General features: G+C 40.8%; 1 protein-coding gene across 29 annotated transcripts in view; it reads left to right on the forward strand.

Moving 5' to 3' along the window:
* AFDN (afadin, adherens junction formation factor) overlaps positions 1-20,818 on the forward strand; it is a 144,296-nt gene that overhangs the window by 111,083 nt on the left and 12,395 nt on the right. For 23 of the 29 annotated variants that reach the window (XM_031011932.3, XM_031011934.3, XM_031011930.3 and 20 more), the window contains 7 exons: positions 4,285-4,350; positions 4,558-4,631; positions 5,097-5,215; positions 7,860-8,054; positions 9,013-9,104; positions 9,450-9,635; positions 12,352-13,353. In XM_031011932.3, coding sequence (XP_030867792.2) covers positions 4,285-4,350; positions 4,558-4,631; positions 5,097-5,215; positions 7,860-8,054; positions 9,013-9,104; positions 9,450-9,635; positions 12,352-13,353 — 1,734 coding nt within the window. Of the gene's footprint in view, positions 1-4,284; positions 4,351-4,557; positions 4,632-5,096; positions 5,216-7,859; positions 8,055-9,012; positions 9,105-9,449; positions 9,636-12,351; positions 13,354-15,621; positions 15,658-20,818 lie in introns of all 29 variants that reach the window. The other 6 variants (XM_055392034.2, XM_031011929.3, XM_063708001.1 and 3 more) reach the window with 1 other exon arrangement.

Here is a 20,818-nt window from a genome sequence, read left to right on the forward strand (position 1 = left end):
GTGCCTTTCCTGACAATCATGGATTTGAATTCCCTTCCTAAAAGGGCACATTGGGTGCCAGCGCCTGAAGTGTTTTTGTATCTATCTTTCTAAACTAGTAATTTTACAGTTTTATTGCTAACCCATATATAATGGTCATATCAGTTGCTTCTTAACTTACTATTCATTCAGTAAAATTACAGACCTCCTCATCTTAGGTTTTTAAAATAGGAAATTGGCCAAATTCCTTATTGATCAATGTTGGTAAACTGTAAGTCAACCTAATTGAGAAGCTCTTCCGGAAGGGATAGAGCTCCTTATATTCAAGAAGCTTCTAATGGAGTTGGAGGAAGGAGCCATTTGCAGAGGTAGCTGTAATGCAGGACACAGTGACTCACTGCTCAAAGAGAACAAAGAGAATCCAATGTGATGAGAACATAAGTGAATGATGATACCTTCCCTGACACTGGGAAGGTGAGTGGGCTGGCAGGTGAGCCTCGGAGGTGAATGATGGAGAGGATTTGGGCATATATCTTGCATCAGAAAGACGGTGTAGAGAGAACATCAACCAAGTCATGAACATGAGTCAGATAGAATGGGAAGAGGTGAGGGGCAATTTGGGTGGAGAATGACGAGAGAGCTTCATGGAGCTGTGAATAACTTATGCAGGAAGCTGCTGTGAATTTTTACAGCAGCTGGCAGTTACAAGAGTCTGGTCAGCATAGTGTGAGCTGAGCTGTGCTTCAGGAAATGTGACTGGATTTAGAGAGACCAGAAGATCAGTCATGAGGAGAGCTTCCTCATTTTGCCAGAATTTGTCTGAAATTTATAATGTAAACTTCAACCTATTTAAAGATAGGGAGTGCAGTCAAAATATCAGTAGTACATGATCAGTTTTGCTTCAGGATTTAAATTTAGGCATTAAATTTTCTATTGCATATAGTATGATAAATTACCTACCTTAAAATGGTAGAGGATTTCGGGTTCTTTAAATGCCATGTGCCGTTCATGTGGAGTCCACATGTTCAGCTTGCACATTGGCTGTCTGCTTGTATAGGGTGGCTAGGAAGGAAAAGAGCCTAGTGGTTGCCCTCAGGTATGTGATTACTGCTCTGAATGAAGGAGTTGAAACATGGAGTAACAGGTGCCACAAAACTGAAGTTTACTGTGAAACTGGAACAAAGACATCTTCCAAAAATGAAAATTGGGAGTGGCAGAAGAGCTGACTGGCAGGCAGCACCAACTGTGTGTGCAGGGGCTTGGGTTTTAGGGAGAAATGAAACAGTCCTGTTTTCATTTCTGATATCATTCTATTTTATGATTTTAAAAAGGGAGTTTTGTTATTACAGTTTATCTAAGTAACTGTCATTTTTTTGGTCTGTATTAATTGTGATCATGTAAAACATACCAGAAATGGAGGAAGGAGGCTTGATTTATTGTTCTAAAATATATGTTTGGTATTTCCTTGTTTATAATAGTGTCACTAAAAATGCTGTATTACTAATATTATTGCTAAACATTTTTCTTGTCAGAGATGATAATAATTGGTTATCTTACTAAAGGGATGATTTTTATTCTTTACAAGGTCAGTATTACATTAACCGGAAGATAATGCCATGTGAAAATGTCGTGAGATGCCCATTCTCACTGACAGTTGGCATTCTGATGTTCAGTAGTCATTGCTTTTCTGTAGTCAGGTAGAAAGCAGAGGAAAAAATAAGTAGTGCTTGTAGAACTTTTTAAAAACCTGACCTAGGGTACCAGCTGGAAGGGAATAGGCATGCAGCATTTTCAGGAAAAGAAGAAGGACTGTCAGCGCTCCAACTAAAATTATTAGTGGATGACCACAGATAAACTCTGCTGAAGAATAGAAGAAGCTCCCAAATGGCAAGGGTGTTTGTCTGTTTTGTTCATTGATATGTACGTGGAGCTTAGGACAATACAGGCGCTCGATGGTTATTTGTTCCGTGAATGAAATTGTCATTTAAACAGCCAAGTTGTAGAATTAAAGTTATTCATGAATCACATAAAATTATTAAATGTGTGAAAAAATTCAGTTAATTAGATTATGTATGAGGGATTACCTGATTTAACAAATAGGGGCGGTGAGGAGGGTGCTATGTCTTAGAAGTATTTTTCCGTAGTGTGTCTTAGGTCCCTAGATTCAAGGAAACCCAGCATTGTCACAGATAGAGTGAGGCAAAAAGCTTATGTATTATTCTTTTCTAAGTGATATGCTAAAATTCAGAAAGTTGCTGTTATATTGAGTGCCTGCTGTATATTTTATCTTTTATTTTTGAAATTTTAAATTTATAAAAAGCTCAGTCTTTGCCAACTATCCCAGTCATGCTTTTTATGGCAAAAGGATCTGTTCAAGGACCACAGGTTGTATTTGGCTGTTGTGGTGTGTGGACTGTGGTGAATGATTTCTAGAGGGAGGTAGCAAGTGGGCCGTGAGGCATCTGGGACTGGGCTGGAGACTTACATTGAGGTGAGAGTGGAAACCATCCACAGGAAAGATGGGTGGACAGACACAGAGGGATGTAGGGGTGAGGGTGGAAACCATCCACAGGAAAGATGGGTGGACAGACACAGAGGGATGTAGGGGTGAGGGTGGAAGCCATCCACAGGAGACATGTGGACAGACACAGAGGGATGTAGGGGTGAGGGTGGAAACCATCCACAGGAGACATGTGGACAGACACAGAGGGATGTAGGGGTGAGGGTGGAAACCATCCACAGGAGACATGTGGACAGACACAGAGGGATGTAGGGGTGAGGGTGGAAACCATCCACAGGAGAGATGTGTGGACAGACACAGAGGGATGTAGGGGTGAGGGTGGAAACCATCCACAGGAGAGATGTGTGGACAGACACAGAGGGATGTAGGGGTGAGGGTGGAAACCATCCACAGGAGACATGTGTGGATAGACACAGAGGGATGTAGGGGTGAGGGTGGAAACCATCCACAGGAGAGATGTGTGGACAGACACAGAGGGATGACGAGGTGAACAGATGGAAAATTCAGATCAAAAGCTACAAAGGAGAATACTTGATTTTGCTTTCTGTAGAACTTTTATAAACTTAGTTGCCAGATAATGTAACCCATGAAATTTGAAGTATATACTGCTCTCCAAAATGGAGTTGCTTTGTTAAATTAAGAAATACTATACTGTTTTTAAAATGAGATATGTAATGGATGGTTTTATGCTTACAAAATTTGACCTGCTACAGGCGTTTTGTTTTGTTTTGGTTTGTTTTGGTTTGGTTTGGTTTTTCCCTGAGGGGATAAAGGGAGTCAGGATCAACAGTGCTGGCCAGTCAGGCTGTCTTCTGTAAACTTAACTTGTTAAATAAAGGGGACAAATGCGAGTGGTTTCCAAGTGAAAATTACATAGCTCCAGGGTGTTACAGAAAATCTGTTTTAACTAAGTCATGTGTTGAATCGTATCTTCGTACCTTTCTGTGCTGTATTTTTACTCTTACCGTCCAGTGCCTCGCAGTGATTGAAATGGATTTGTATTTGTCTTCAATCGTTGTGACCTAAGGAATTATGCTCAGTTGTATAACCTTGTCCATAATATCTAAGTAAGATTTCATGCGTAGGACTGCTTTCTTTGATAGTTGCAATAAATTACCCAAAATTTTGATTGTTATAGGGTTAGGTTTAGTATAGTCATGGTATCCAAGTAGAATATTGGTGATTCTGAAAACAATTATATATAGTACTTAAGTCTATCTAACAGAATTTTATTCTTTCATAATATATCAATTCTATGTGAATTGGGTCTTGTTGCTTTGATATTTATTTACAGTTACAGTACATGAGTTATAATACTGATTATTTTCTGTATGATTTTCTCTTACTAAGTTCCTCTGTTTGCCACAAGAAGTTTTTTTATCATTTAAAATCTTAAACTATACGTATGAAAATAACAAGGGTATAAGGGAGGATATAGGTAAATGGTGAAATGTAAAAATACTGTACTAAGTTGCTTTTTGTATTAAAATGATTGATAGTATATATCATGCAGGTAGTTTTTAGTTTGCTTACACTTGTGGCTGTTCAGAACTATTCTTAAATTAACTTCAGGATTCCAAGTCTCTATTTTACTCTCATCATTAACTGATGCATGAATAACTGATTTTTCGTACTTCTAATTTTCATGTAAAAATGAGAACCAGGACTTTGTTGCAGTTATCTGTGTACATGTTGGGTGGTTTTATTTTTGTTTTACTTTCCTGCATAGTGCATTTCTTACAGTATATCTTCAATGCAGTGTTTTTGCCTTGTTTTTGCAATAGGGTGCTGGTCAAGATAAACTAGGAATCTATGTGAAGTCGGTTGTGAAAGGAGGTGCTGCAGATGTGGTCAGTATCATTTTGAAAGAAGTACATTTTCAGTGTGTCATATATTCAGCAAATGATGTGAGAGATTCTGCTGATACTTCTAGTTATGTAGCACTATAGTGCTTGTTGGAAGAACAAATAGGGTATCTACTCATCATTACCTTTTCTTCCTCCCTCTCTCTTTGCTCTCTACCCCTAATCCGTGCACACACCTGTGGATTTGCCTAGGATGGACGTCTAGCTGCAGGTGATCAGCTCCTCAGTGTGGATGGACGAAGTCTGGTTGGACTCTCTCAGGAAAGGTATCATTGATTTATTTGCTTGAAGCTTAGTATTAGCATTTTTAGGTGATTTTTGCATTAAATGTTGAAATTGGAAGATAAAAACTATGCTAAAACTTGCTCATATTACTCTTTACCTTTTGTAGTGTACATGACATTTCACTTGTTATGAAATTATAAATATATATTTTAATCTAGTACAGTTTCTTTGAAACTTGAAAGAAACATACTCAACACTTCTTTAAATTTCTGAATATTATCTTACTATTCTTAATATGATAACAGGAGATGTGTTTGCCTATTTTCATAGTCAGTTTTCAAAAGAGAAAATGGGTAGTGAGTAAGCTGTCTGGAAGTCAGAACCATTACTCAAAATAATAGATGAGGCTGTGTAACATGATTTTCCATTGCTATAATCACAGCGATTCATGACAGAGCAGGCACTGCGTTTTAGTCTTTCTTACATGTGTAATCTTCTTCTCCTAGGGCAGCAGAACTCATGACAAGAACAAGCTCTGTGGTGACACTGGAAGTAGCAAAGCAGGGTGCCATCTACCACGGTCTGGCCACCCTTCTCAATCAGCCATCCCCCATGATGCAGAGAAGTAAGGACCAGTAGGGAAACAACAGTGTTTTACAGTCATGGCCTCTTTGAATAGTCACAAAACCCCCATGGAGGAGGTACTGGTGTTACTATTGCCCCAGTTTTAAAGATAAAGAAATTGAGGACGAGAGCGCTTCAGCACAGTGCCTGGGATTTCCATGTGAACCTTCTGATCTTGGAGCCCCACTGTGAGTCACCAGGACCCCTCCCTGTCACCAGGAGCCATTTAACTTCACCCCCACAGGGCTAGTTGACTGCTGGTGAGCTTCCATAGGCCCGGCACATAGTAGGTGCTCAGTAGAGAATGAATGTGACGTGTTAAGGATGAACTGGGAAAAAAACTGAAGAATGAATGAATGGATTTTCAGTTTTGATAGGCAGACTCAGGATTTAAAGTGTTTAAAGAATAAATTCAGTTCTTCACTGAAGAAATAGGCATCTGTTTGTATATGAGTAGTTACCTTAGTCCTGCGTTTGCTGAGATAAGGCATGATGATCTCATTCTGTATACAGTCATGCTCACCTGGCAAGGGGGATCCATTCTGAAAAATTCGTCCTTAGTTTATCTCATCATTATGTATACGTCACAGTGTACTACACAAACCTAGATGGTGTAGCCTATTGCTCCTAGGCTGTAGACCTGCACAGCGTGTCACTGTACTGAATACTGCAGGCAACTGTAATTCAGTGGGAACATATCTTCACATAGAAAAACTACAGTTAAAAAAAAAAAAAGTAGAAGAGTAACAATGCTAGACCCATAGAAGGCCACTTAACCCTGAGTGGAGCCTGTAGGATGGAAGTTGCTCTGGGTGCGTCCACGAGTGAGTGGTGAGTGAATGTGAAGGCCCAGGACATGGCCATGACTACTGTGGACTTTATCAACACTGTACACTTAAGCTACACTAAATTTACAAATATATATATATATTTCTTTAATAATAAATTAACCTTAGCTTGCTGTAACTTTTTTTACTACATAAAATTTTAAATTAAAAAAAAAAACTTCTTTTGAAATAACACTTGGCTTAAAACACAAACATGTTGTACAGCTGTACAAAATATTTTCGTTCTTTCTATGCTTATTCCATAAGTGATTTTCTATTTTTTTTTAATTTATCTTTTCATCTTTTTGGTTAAAATCTCGTACATAAGCACACACATTAGCTTCGGCCTGCACAGGGTCAGGATTATCAGTGTCACTGTCTTCCACCTCCACATCTGGTCCCACGGGAAGGTCTTCAGGGGCAGTGACATGCCATGGAGCCATCACCTCCTGTGGTGACAATGCCTTTTTCTGGAAGGCTTCCTGACAGACCTGCCTGGGGCTACTTGACCATTAACTCTTTTCATAAGTAAAGGGAGTACACTCTAAAATAACAATAAAAAGTATAGTATAGTAAAATATGTAAACAAGCAACCCAGTCACGTATTACATTATCAAGTATTACATACCGTGTATAATTGTATGAACTATACTTGTATACAGCTAGCAGTGCAGTCTGGCACGACCACAAACACGAGGAATCATTGTACTACAACTTTACACTGGCTAAGATCATTTAGAAGATAGGGATTTTTCAGCTCCGTTTTAATCTTAGGGGACCACTGTCACGGATGTGGTTCATCATTGACCAAAATGGGCTTATTTGGTTCATGACTGTAATTCACGTAAACATCTTAATTATTTAAATAATTTATTTTCTGGAACTGTGGTTTTACAGCTACATCAAAAAGAATCTCAGGATAAAATCAATACAAATTTAGGGCTTTTAAAATAATTAGTTCAGACACAATAGGAGAAAACCATTGTGATTCATAGCACACCTTGTTAAATGTATACATAGACTTCTAAATATGGCCTTTATGGCTTTCTCCCCCGTAAGGCAGGATTCTAGAAACCTCACAACCCAGAACCTCAAGTTGGTACCTAATAGTAACAAATCACAGCCACAGCGAAGGCATCAGAGAACGTGACTTGCTGCTTCTTGAAGCAAACACACACCACCTAAGGGGCAGCTCAACAAAACCTCGTGTGGTATTGTCTGCCTTGCTCAGCATGTTGTTTACTTTTTATGTCACATAGAACTTAACATCTTGGTTGTCTAATTTCTTAGTTTGTGGTCATTTAAAAGAAGCAAACTAGAATGTGAGTTAGAAATCACAGAGGGAAGCCGTGAATAGTAGATGATAAACCAGGGTGAGCAAGCAAAAAGGAGGAGAACTGACAGAAGCGGCCACCAGGAGCGGAAGGCTCATGTCACATGACGGCTACTCAGAACGATGACACTGGGTGATTAAAAGTTCAGATATTTTTCTACGAAGTCAGGGAAACACATATATCTTTATTTATTTTTTTTCAAAGATACTTTAAAAATGGTTAGATTTGTTGCTTAAAACAGTGAAGTTTCAGTTAACGAGAAAATAAGCTTTGAAAGTGTTTATCTTCCCATCATTACTAATTAAGTAAAAATATTTTCTTTATTCTCAGTGTATTTACTTAAAAGCTGTTTTATGATTCTGTAGGAAGAATTGACCTTTATCACCTTATTTCTTACGCTAAGAACAATTCTTATGGAATTTTAATGATAATCAGGGTGTTGAAAATAAAATCTTAAGAGATACTGAATATGCTTTGATTCCAGTTTCAGATCGTCGTGGCTCAGGTAAACCCCGACCAAAGAGTGAAGGCTTTGAGCTCTATAATAATTCAACTCAAAATGGGTCTCCTGAGAGTCCTCAGCTGCCTTGGGCAGAATATAGTGAACCAAAGAAATTGCCTGGTGATGACAGACTGATGAAAAATAGAGCTGATCACCGTTCCAGCCCCAACGTAGCAAGTAAGAGTGACACTTTTTTGCTTCCTAAGTACACTTGTGGTCACAGTCTGAAGTGAGAGGAGGCACTTTGTGGTTTGTTAATTATTAAAATTATTCTCTGCAAACATTGGCTAACTAGGATATGGTTTTCATAAGGGATATCATAAGTAACACTTCTCTAACAAAAACTAAGATGGAAAAACTTTAGATTCAGTTGATCCCATAAGCAAATACATTAATAACATCTCTGTTTAGGGTTGGTAAATTACCAAGAGAAACTAAAATATGTTTTACTTTTTTTTTTTTTTTTTTTTTTTTTGAGACGGAGTCTCGCTCTCTCGCCCAGGCTGGAGTGCAGTGCAGTGGCGCGATCTCAGCTCACTGCAAGCTCCACCTCCTGGGTTCATGCCATTCTCCCACCTTAGCTTCCTGAGTGGCTGGGACTATGGGCGCCCACCACCACGCCCGGCTAATTTTTTGTATTTTTAGTAGAGACGGGGTTTCACCATGTTAGCCAGGATGGTCTCAATCTCCTGACCTCGTGATCTGCCCACCTTGGCCTCCCAAAGTGCTGGGATTACAGGCTTGAGCCACCATGCCCAGCCAATATTTTTTACATTTTTAAAGGGTTGTTAACAAAGAGAAGAAGAAATAATAGAAGGATATGCAGCAGGAGACAAAAGCTCACAAAGCCTAAAGTATTTACTTTCTGGCCTGTTACCAAAAATGTTTACCAGTCCCTGGCCTGATACACAGAGCTACAAAGGTTTTTTTGTAGCTCTGGGCTCTGATGATTTAAAAGATGGATGTGGATATGACAAGACCTGATTTCTTATCTGCCTTGATTTTTTTTTTTTCATCTCTATTCTAGATACTCACTAGCAGTATGAAGATGAATGAGGTCTTTAAGGAAATTTTATGTTATATATAGGTTGTTTATTTAATATTAAACTTTTTTTTTCCCCCCTGACTTGAGCAGATCAGCCTCCTAGTCCTGGAGGGAAAAGTACATATGCCTCTGGAACAACAGCGAAGATAACATCTGTCTCTACTGGAAACCTCTGCACTGAGGTCTGATTGATTGATAAGCAAAAGGCTTCTACTGCATTTCCATACTTAGGGTTCCCTTTGGTCATCTCAGTTATCTAGTACAATTTTTACTCTGAATTAGCATTGATTATAATTTCTAAATTTGCAGTGTTTTATCTTTTGATTTTTAATATACTAGTCAGGTAAATCAGTTTTAAATTAATAAGTCTGGGCAAAATGAAATGTTATTTATTCTCAGTATATCAAACACTTTTAATGCAGTATTTAACATATACTATTTTTTAAATTTTAAAACAGATCATTGAAAATCAAGTTAGTCTGTATGGTTGTAAAAAGCTCACTTTTTTTGTTCTTCACATTTTACAGGAGCAGACGCCTCCGCCTAGACCTGAAGCCTACCCCATCCCCACTCAGACGTACACCAGAGAGTATTTTACCTTCCCAGCTTCCAAATCCCAGGATCGGATGGCTCCTCCTCAGAACCAGTGGCCAAATTATGAGGAAAAGCCACATATGCACACAGATAGTAATCATTCCAGTATTGCAATTCAGGTTAGAAGTCAAAAGATTCCACACACTTTTCTCACCTCTCAAGGAGTAAACACTGAGTTCTGAGACACAATTAATATTTTCTATAGAACAGCATTGTTGGCCTTTTGTTTTTCCTTTAATGGTTTTGTGGTTAAGTTTGAGGAAAAAAGGAGACAGGATAGAATACTTAATAAGAAAAAGGATTATTTGTTCTCTGATGTTTGATTAACAAAATGTTAGGAATATAAGGCCTTACAATTTTTAAGACAAAGTTCACTGATTCTAGAAGTGAGAAATTAGAACTCAAGTGGTATATTTTGCACTGTATCAGGAGCTATCCCTGCCTGCGGGAGCTCATGGTGTGGCAGGGAAATGAGACAGACACATCAGACACAGCATGGTCAGTGCTGTGGGAGAAGAGGCCCTAGCAGGGGATGGAGCTTCTCCGTCTTGGACGAGAACCTGGGCACAGCTGTATGCACGGAAGGGCCTTCCAGGAGGAGGGAAAGGCACAGAGATGTGTAGTAGTTCAGCAGGAACCCTGGGTAGAGGGGAAAGGGGTGGCGAGATCTAAGGCAGTGAAGATAGGCCGGGCCAGACAGAAGGGCTTGACATGACAGCTAAGGAATTTTGATTTTTGTCCACATTAGTAGACGGGAGATGCCAATCTGAGTAGTTAAGCTGGGGAACGTTATCAAATGTGGTTTTCTTTTTAGAGAGATAACTGTTTGTATGGTGAAAGATTGGGAGAAGAAATTAAAGGTATGCTTAAAAATAGTTAGTCTAGGATCTGTAACAAATACATGCCCTGGATCACAAATGCTCTAGGAATTCTGAAGATTAGCATTCTTAGAGTGGTTGGAAAAGACAAAATTCAGAGTTGAGATGGAATTTGAGCTGAGCCTTGAAGAATGAGAACAGTAGGCAGCGGAGAGAGGATTGCACTGAGGAGATGGACGTTGTGATACAGATGAGGAGGAGCCTGTTTTCTGAGGGCAGAAAATGCTCCTCAGGCCACAGATGTTGGCTATCAGGAGATTTCATCTTGGCCTTTTGTCTGGTGTGCTGGTCCATCCTGCTGTTTTCCTAGGTGGGCCTGATCACCCGCAACGGCCCAGTCTTGGGAGTTTTGGATGCACTCTGTCACCAAAAGCTGGAGTTATCTGGGTGAAGGTGTCTTTCTCCAAATTTCTCTTTAAGAATTGAGTAATTTTGTGCCCTAGTCCTTCTAGTATCTTTTGTTAGAACGTAGGAGAATCTGCTTCCCATATGTCAAGACAACCCAATTTGTAGTGCATACATTGAATCCCATTTTTATGCACAGTATTTCCTGTTCTGTGGGGCTGGCATTACGTCTTCACATTTATAGTATACAGCTGCTACTTGTTTCTACCTCACAACATGGATAAACAATACCTAGAGGAGAGAGTTGAGGAACTGAGAGGCAGGCCAGAGTGTGGAATGAAAAGTTATGATGGGGTTTAAGCGGGGAGGTGGAGAGTGCGAGCCAGCAGCCGGGGCCAGTGCAAAGTCTTAAGGGAGCAGAGAAGTGACTCAGGTCAGCCCTTCCAGCAGCAGGGAGCGGCGGTAGGCACAGTCTCTGTTTTTGTGTGGTCCATAGATTTTATACCCCAGTAATGAGACTCTTTCTGTGTACTAAGTAAGGCTCTAGCAAAATGTTGGGAGTAAATGTTCCATTTTTCTGTGAGACTACTGCTTTTTGAAGTGATACTTCATCTTTGTTGTTGGTTTGCTTTTTAAGGAAAAGGAAATAATTTGTTTTCCCGGTTTACATCTTTAATTTGTATTCATTAACAGGGCAGGAAAAAGATGCTTGATTCAGACCTCATAGTGATCATGTTTATCTGAGTAGACTTCTTTCATATGTGCCATTTCTCAGATTTTAGACTAGCCCTTTGGAAAAAGTGTACTCATTTCTCTCTCTCTCTGTGTGTGTGTGTGTGTGTGTGTGTGTGTGTGTGTGTGTGTGTCATTTCTCTCTGTCTCTCACAGACACACACACACATACCCCTACCTTTGTGTTCAACACATTTGTAGCAATACATTTTGGACCTTTCTTGTATTGGAGCGGACGTATCTCAGATGTGTGGGACTTGTCCTTGCATTACTGTGCACGGCTCTGTCAGAGCCCAGAAAGCCAGTCCTTAGCTTGTAAAATGCAGAAAGTCACGGATGGTTACATGGTTAAGATTTAATAATTACTCGTAATAGTAATGAGAGAAGTACCTGTTGTTGATTTTTACATATTATGAATAAACACACTCATTGCTTTGAAGTCCAAGTCACATGTCTGGCTCTGCAGTGGAGATGGTGCTGGGTGCCACAGGAGGGTGAGGAGGATGAGGATGGGCACTGGCACCGAAGGGCCTCGATGCAGAGAGAAAGTACAGCTTTTCTTTTTTTTTAATTTTAGTCGAGACAGAGACTATGTTACCCAGGCTGGTCTCGAACTCCTGGGCTCAAGCAGTCCACCCACCTCAGCCTCCCAAAGTGCTGGGATTATAGGCGTGAGCCACCACGCTTGGCTGCTTTTCCTTCTTTACACAGATAAATGCACTGTTACTCCACGTTAGCCGATGAGCCTTGTAGGGCAGTCTCAGTCTCTTTCTGTACACTGATTTAACAGTTTTTCTTCTGTCTGAAGATAAAATGTTTGTGGATATTTGGTAGTTTCTAGTAAATGGCTGAAATATAATAGTTCTTTTTCTTTTTCCAGCGTGTTACACGTTCCCAAGAAGAACTTCGAGAAGATAAAGCTTACCAACTTGAGCGGCATCGAATAGAGGCAGCTATGGACCGAAAGTCTGATAGTGATATGTGGATAAATCAGAGCTCCTCACTGGACTCCAGTACCTCTAGCCAAGAGCATCTGAACCATTCCTCTAAGTCGGTCACCCCTGCTTCCACACTGACCAAAAGTGGCCCTGGCCGTTGGAAAACACCAGCAGCCATACCGGCCACCCCCGTGGCCGTCTCCCAGCCAATCCGAACAGACCTGCCTCCGCCACCCCCGCCACCTCCAGTCCACTATGCCGGTGATTTCGATGGAATGTCCATGGATTTGCCTCTCCCACCACCCCCTTCCGCCAACCAGATAGGGCTGCCGTCTGCGCAGGTGGCTGCTGCTGAACGGAAAAAGAGAGAAGAACATCAGCGTTGGTATGAGAAGGAGAAGGCCCGCCTGGAGGAGGAGCGGGAGAGGAAGCGGAGAGAGCAGGAGAGGAAGTTGGGCCAGATGCGCACTCAGTCCTTAAACCCTGCTCCGTTTTCTCCCCTGACCGCACAGCAGATGAAGCCCGAAAAGCCTTCCACACTCCAGCGGCCCCAGGAAACAGTCATTCGGGAGCTGCAGCCTCAGCAGCAGCCCCGCACGATCGAGCGCAGAGACTTGCAGTACATTACAGTCAGCAAAGAGGAGCTTTCCTCGGGGGACAGTCTGTCCCCCGACCCGTGGAAGCGGGACGCCAAGGAGAAGCTGGAGAAGCAGCAGCAGATGCACATCGTGGACATGCTGAGCAAGGAGATCCAGGAACTCCAGAGCAAACCCGACCGCAGCGCCGAGGAGAGCGACCGGCTGCGCAAGCTCATGCTGGAGTGGCAGTTCCAGAAGAGACTCCAGGAGTCGAAGCAGAAGGACGAAGATGACGAGGAGGAGGAGGACGACGATGTGGACACCATGCTGATCATGCAGCGCCTGGAGGCTGAACGAAGAGCGAGGGTAAAGGGGGGAGTGCTTTGGCTGTGCCCATCTGTGGTCCCTATTTTAGCTTCTGCGTGTTTCCTATGGGGATAGCTAGGCCCCTGATCATGATAAGGATTAAAAGGGCCCCTAGGCTTATACTGTTTTATTGTATGTGTTACTCTTGGCTGATGTCGTAGAGAAATGAGTCAGGGCTATAAGGCTAAATTTTTTAAGACATGCTTTGACAAGTATTAAATACAGTTCAAATGGAACTTGATTGTTTTCATTAGCAAACTCATAATTATCCTTTTCCTTAACACTTCCAGTTGAGAAAACAAGTATTTGTTAATGACCAGTAATAATCTTGATCCAGGGTAGGCAAAATTTTTCTTCCAGGGCCAGATTGATACTTTAGGCTTTGCAGGCCATGGGGACTCTGGCAACCCCCAGCTCTGCTGTTGTAGCACAAAAGCAGCCACAGGCACAAGTAAACACATGGGTGTGTCTCTGTACCAATAAAACTTTATTTACAGAAACACAGGGCAGATGACTGTCTGGCCCCTGGTCTTGTCAGCATTTTGTGGTGGTGAACAAAAGAAACTGTTCAGATCATTACATTTACAGTCATTCCAAAAATAGAATCTTCACAGTAGTTGTACTGTTGATGAAGCAAGCATTTGTTAAGGTAATAAACAATTGTATTCCAATTGTAGCATAAAGATATTGAGAACTGATATTATTCTTATTTCTCCACAGTATGAAAATGATTTTTGTTTTAAATAAACTAACAAAAGTATAAATTCGTTTAACACAATAAATTGTGATGCAGAAATTTTAGATAAAAACAAGACTTTGTTACTCTGTAAAGAGAACTGTTAAGAGGCATTTACTGCTATTAATTTGGGCATTTATTAATATTAATTTATAGGGAATGCTATTGACCATATTGTGTTCATGAGTTTTAGTGATTTTTTTTTCTTTTTTAGACACAGTGCAATATTTTGAGAAAAGATGGCCAGAGCCATGTTCTTTTTATCTTTTGGATTCTGTTTCTAATTTCAACTGTTTTTTTATGCTGTTAATGGTAAAGCTCTACCAGGAGCTATTAGGTCAGACATTTTAATCTTTCTACCTCACAATGAAATTTAACCTTAGATAATAATTTGTGAGTCCTTAGATCCTTGGAGCCCAGTAGTGTGATTCTTTTTCGATTTGCTCTGTGAATTTTTCCTGAAAAGTCTCTTGTCACACATACTTCTTAATATATACATATCTCAGCCAAGATGTGTGTATGTGTAAAACTTTGCCCAAAATTCCACTTGAATCCCCTTAGACACTTAAGTTTCTTAAATGAGGCCAAAGTGTGAATTATTACATTGTTTTACTACTATTTTTATTAGTATTCCTCAAGTCATCAGTAGTAAACTTCCTGATGAGTAGCTGGGTTTACTGTAAGCACTATTTTATTTGAAAAACCAACCACTACATTAATAGGTATTTTACTTTAAAAGTAGCTTAAAAAATACAGTACTTTAAAAGTACTGTGCATTCCCCTCCCCATCAGAGCTCTCTGAAAGGTGCTGGGCCTGCTGGCGCCAGGTGCATGCTCCTCTGCCCTGGCCAGTGTCGCTCCTGGGTGCACTAAGATGGATTCGTTAGGAACCTAAGGACGTTCACGGCCTTGTGTCACCCACACCCAAAAGATGAAAGGATGTCTTTTCCTTCACTGCATTTTCAACTCTGAATATACAACTGTTGTGTATGGCAAATGAGTCAACAGTATCAGCATTTCTTATTGTTATAACTGTATCCTGACAATAATGAAAAATTAGCCTTGTAGTATTTCTGTAAGTATCTTTTTCTGTGAGGACTAAACTTTTATTTAAAGGTCTCTCAGAGTTTTTCCAAGTGGGTTAAAACACTGAATATTTCAAAGCCTTTTAGTATGAATTGCGATATTTGGAAAGTTTCTTATGAAAATTTAGTAAAAAATATTTGCTTTTTGCTTAGTAGTTCTGTTACAATTAGTATCTTAGTCTCCAAATAAGAAAGCTAAGGGAAATTTTGCTGTTTTTTATTTTCTATGTATCCTAATGATGAAACTCATTTAATACCATGTGGGCATTTTTCTGTTTCTGAATACTAGAAGTTAGTCTGTAGTTCTTTACCTTTCTCATCAAGTTGTCGAAACACAGATGACGCATGATAGTGAGAAAATATGCCGATGGCAGATTACAGGCCTAAACCTAACTCTTTTTCCACACTTCATCTTTCTTTTTTTTTTTCTTTCTCTGTTACCTGCAGCAGACTGCTATGCCAGCAATCTCTGTTCTAGATTTGGTATGTTCTTGTTTCTTTCCCTTTGGTACTTTTTTCCTGTCTTGATTTTCTTTTCTTTCAGTGGTGGCTGTTTTATGTTTTCAGTAGATCCAGTTCTCCTTAGGGGTGTCCTCCATCAGGAGATGGAGTCCCTGACACTTTAGAAGCATGCCTTTGAATGTTCCTAGATTTAGTTACTCTTTGCTTTCCTCTGTTAATTTTAAGTGTTACTGTTTGTTTATGGTTTTGACCTTTTCTCGGTTTCAGTCATAAATTGATTCCGTGTATTCTTACGTAGTCATAAATACATGAGCAAATGAAATAAATTTTGTAATGAGTAATCTATTTCATTTTTTTTCACATTAGACATAGATTTTAAATATTCAGTTGTTATAAACTCAGCTGAAAGGGTATTGACACTATTTGCCAGTTAAGATATAACTGTCTATTGGTAGAGTAAGAGATTTCCAGTGAACATGTATTCTATGTTTTCTTTAATAATATAACATGGATTTTAATTCAGTTTATCAGCCATGCCAATTTATCAGTCTGCTGAAAAATACTTGAGGTTCATGGTCTGTTGTAAATTCAGAGTGTTCATTGTCATATTGGGGAAGTTTGGCTCATCGTTTAGGGCCCATTATGCTTGCGTATGGTATCTTTATCACCTGCTAGACAATTGTACTCTGATATATTTATATAAACTTGAAGACAAATTCTAGTCAACTTACAAAGACAAAAGCCAATATCAGACGGTACATTTAAAACCTGTGAATCGAAGTTTGACTTTAATGGCCTTTTCACCAAATAATAGTCCCCTTTTCCTTTCCCCCCTCAGTTTAGCAGTGGCAGTAACACCTTAGGAACCTTTCTTACAAATGCCTCCCCTCCTTGGTGATTGGAAGGCATATTTGCTGAGCTTTGCATTTTTTTTTTTTTACATGAAACAAAGATTTAAAAGTTATACATTTTTCTCCCTACTTCTTTGTGTGTTTTGGTGTACATAAGTGTAGCTGGAAGATATTGATCAGAGTCACCTTAGTGTGAGATATTCATTCAGCAAATACTTGCTCAGCATCCATGACACGGTGGGCACTGACCTGAGGCATTGAAGATACCAGCCAGCTCTCAGGCCCAAAGAGAGTTTCTTATACTATGAAGAATTCTGTGACACATGAACAGTAAAATAATGCTTGCAATAAGGTTTTTGTTCCATAGAAATAATTCAGAGTTTCTTTCTTTAGAAGATAATTATTTTGAGTATTAATATTGATCTTAACCACATGTTTCTGAGCATTTCTTAGCCCAGTTCCCCAATACATATTATTAACAGCACCTCATTATTTATAAAATTCTTGGGTGGGCACAGTGGTTCATGCCTGTAATCCCAGCACTTTGGGAGGCCGAGCAGGTGAATCACCTGAGGCCAGGAGTTCAAGACCAGCCTGACCAACATGGTGAAACCTCGTCTCTACTAAAAATACAAAAATAAGCTGGGCATAGTGGCGGGCACCTGTAATGCCAGCTACTCAGGGGGCTGAGGCATGACACTTGCTCGAACCCAGGAGGTGGAGGTTGCAGTGACCAGAGATTGCACCACTGCACTCCAGCCTGGGGGACAGAGCGAGACTTCGGCTCAAAAAAAAAAAAAAACTATAGAATTCTTTTTATGTAAGAATTGGCAGGTTACCCTAGGAGACCCTCATCTGTGAAGATATTAGCCCCCTCCTTAATAAGGATAAGGGCAAATATGTGACTATATAGGGAGCGACACTACCCAGTATGGTTCTTAAGATATTTTCTTAGACACATCACAGGATTTTCAGGTAGGTAATTAGATAAATGAGGCAGGTCTTTTCCTGTTTGGAAGCAGCTGAGTTTCATAAAGTTGGGAGGCTGCCTGCACTGGTTTCTGCTCTTACCTCTGGTCTTTTTGTGACCCATCACCCCTGTCAGTCCAGGGCCTACCTTCTCCATCCTCTCTGCTCACTTCTGACCTGAGACGGTAGCATCACTTTGATGCCAGCAGTATCCTCATTTGATTTCTAGTCCAAACTTCTCGCACACTAAAGACTCAGATATCCACCTGCCCATGTAACATCTCCACATGAAGTCAAGTAAGACTTTTGGAATGCAGCATGCTCAAAGTGAAATCTTTGTCTGCTTCACTCACCTTGCACTGCTCATCATTCTGCCTTCAGCCTTCCCCATTTCAGCTGATGCTTCGAGTTGCTCAGGCAAGAAACCTCACAGTCATGCATGACCCCCTTTTTTCTCTGTTCAGAAACTCTACTGGCTTGACCTCCTCACAACCTGACCAATCTCTGTGCACCCGTGACCAGAGCCTCTCTCCTTTTCCTGCCTGGGTCACTGTGAGAGACGGGCAGGATCCCTCGGTACTGCCCCCCAGTCCCTTCACAGGACAGCCTTGACATAGCATACAGCAGTCTCACGAGAACGTCCTCACAGCCCTCCTAAGTCTCTCCTTTCACTTAGACAGGCGGTCCAAGTTTGCTCGGGTCTCATCTCCTCTTCACACCCTTGCCCACTGGCCCTCCAGCCTGCCTGCCTGCCTTCTAGTGACCCTCCACATGCTGGGCCGTCGGGAGGGTCCCTGCCTGTCTCCATGGCTGACCCTCTTGGCACATGCAGGTGTCTCTCAGATGCCACCTTTCCGGGGGGGCCCACCTGCCCCCACTGCTTCATATTGGGGAGGGCCCACCTGCCCCCACTGCTTCATATTGGGGGGGGCCCACCTGCCCATGCTGCTTTGTATCAGGGGCCCTCTGGCCTCACTGTGTCCTTGTGTGTTTCTCTGTGGACATGCTATACACATTACTCATCATTAGGCATGTTTGTCTCTTCTGGGTAGCGCCACCTCCATGGGAACAGTGACCTTTGTCCAAGTTTCTAGAAGAGTTCTGGAGTGTGGTAGGCAGTCGAGTGAGTGCGATCGTATTCCAGGCCAAGGTCCCAAGCTCTCGAAGGTGTGTGACCTTCCTGACTGTTAGCATCTCAAGAGTAAAGCTGTTACTAGGTTGTTTCCTATTTTAATGACTGAGATGGTGTGTAAATCATGTTCAAACCAAAGTTTGACTTGCTGGAGGGATCTCCTTCACCACTAGATTATGATGAAGCCCATTGTGTCGTTAGGGCTTTTCCTTTATATCCCATGGGCAAATCCAGGACACCTGGAATTCGTCCGGATGTCTGCTTTCTCCCGGCAGAGTACTCTGTCCTAGCCTTGGAACCTGTCTCTAACTTGAGTAGCCGCTTAGTTAGGACCATGGAGGTGGCCGTGACTGTGGCTGCAGCTTTGCCTGGCTGCAGCCTCGAGAAGTAGCTAGTCCTTCCACCTGATGACAAGGTGTGTGACTCGTGCCTTCATTGCTCCAGGTTGCCACATAACTGCATATATTCGTCTCATTTCCTCATGACAAACCTATTCTATGGCAGAGCACAAGGGCCTAAGCCAGCATGGAAGAGATTGACCCAGTATCACACAGAGCACGTGAGAGCCAGGGTCCCCAAACCCACCATGGGAGAGACTTGGCCAGTACATGTTGAACATTCCTAATCTGAAAATTCAGAATCCAAAATCCAAAACTCTTTGAGCACCGACATTATGCCACAAGTAGAAAATTGCACACCTGACCTCAGTGAGAGGTTGTAGTCAAAGCTTCGTTTTATGTCCAAAATTATTTCAAATATGTTATAAAATTACCTTTAGGCTATATATATAGTGTATATGAAACAGAAATCAATTCATATTTAGACTTGGGTCCTGTTTCCAGGATATCTCATTACATATATGCAAATAGTCCAAAAATAAAAAATCCAAAATTTGGAACACTTCTGGTTCCAAGCATTTTGGATAAGGGATACTCTGCTTTGTATCACATGGATCAAGTGAGAGTGAAGGTTTTAACGAGAATTTTCTGAATTCATATTACGTGCCCTTTCTAGGACACAAAAATGCCTCTTTTTGTAACACCGTAGTGGCAGGAACAATTTTCTCGAAACTTACTTGGTTTGACAAATCTCAGTGGCTAAGCTCAGGTTTGTCTTGTTAACACGTTTTAGTGGGTCATCTGCTGACTCAGAAAACATGAGAACTCACAGGAGAAATTCCTCCCCCTTGGGGTAATAATACCAGTGAAAAGATGTTTTCAAAGAGTTCCGTGGTTCTGCTGCTTTCCTTACATGAAAGCCCAAGCTAGGTCTTCCCTCCTCTTCCGCTTTCTTGTTTTTGTTTGTTTGCTTGTTTTTGCGTGGAACTGTAGAAATTGGACATGCCCCTCTTGAGCATCCCAGGTATAGAAGGGGTTGAATTAAAAGCCTTATAAAAATTTCAAGCAGGAATTAGTAGGAAGCCTAATTTCAGAATTGTTTCTTCAGAGAAATCTATCTGTGGGAAGTCAGACTGTATTTTGTCTATTCAAATTGGAGTGCCTCTAGAATGAAAATGGGCCCTGCCCAGAATATCAGAACCACAGTGTAGTCACAGTGCATCTTCAGGAAGTCTCAGTTTCACTCAAGGAATTAGGAGAAGAAATATGTTTGTATTAAAACCAACACATATATATTACAGAATGGAATACAAAGTTTGTATGATTGTGTAAAACAGTTGCCCTAAAAGAACTTCAAGTTTCTGCTGTAGGCCACTTTGAGCCACACTGTCTTACTTGTGGATTACGCTGTTAAGTCTCTGCCACAAGGGCGTTTCACCAGCTAAGCTCTAGATCTTACAACTTCTAATAAAATGGTCATTTTACTTAAATCTGAAAAAAGTGTGTGGGCTGTGCTACAGGAAGGGAGCTAGCACTTACTGAGGACCAGGTGCTACAGTGGATGGTTTTTCCTGTGTCATTTAATACATTCTACCACTGTGAGAGAGGACTTCATTTTCCTAATGAGGAAGTCGGTCCCTAAGACATAGAGTAGACTTTTGCTTGGTCTAAAAACCAGGTGTTATGTCACTTACCAAAGGTACTCCGATTCAATTGTTAATTTGTAGTAAATGATCAGGCGTTTTCTTCATGTTTTTGTCCTTAAAATTTTTTTACTGTGGACATTTTTAAAGGGAGGGAGCATACGCAGAAAAAGTCTGTAGAGAAAAAGGCTTTTTAAGGGCTTTAACAGAGTCATGTTTTCAGTAACTTTTCAAAAAGTAAAGGGTATT

The sequence above is a fragment of the Gorilla gorilla genome, chromosome 5 (assembly GCF_029281585.2).
Source record: "Gorilla gorilla gorilla isolate KB3781 chromosome 5, NHGRI_mGorGor1-v2.1_pri, whole genome shotgun sequence".
Lineage (NCBI taxonomy): Eukaryota > Metazoa > Chordata > Mammalia > Primates > Hominidae > Gorilla > Gorilla gorilla.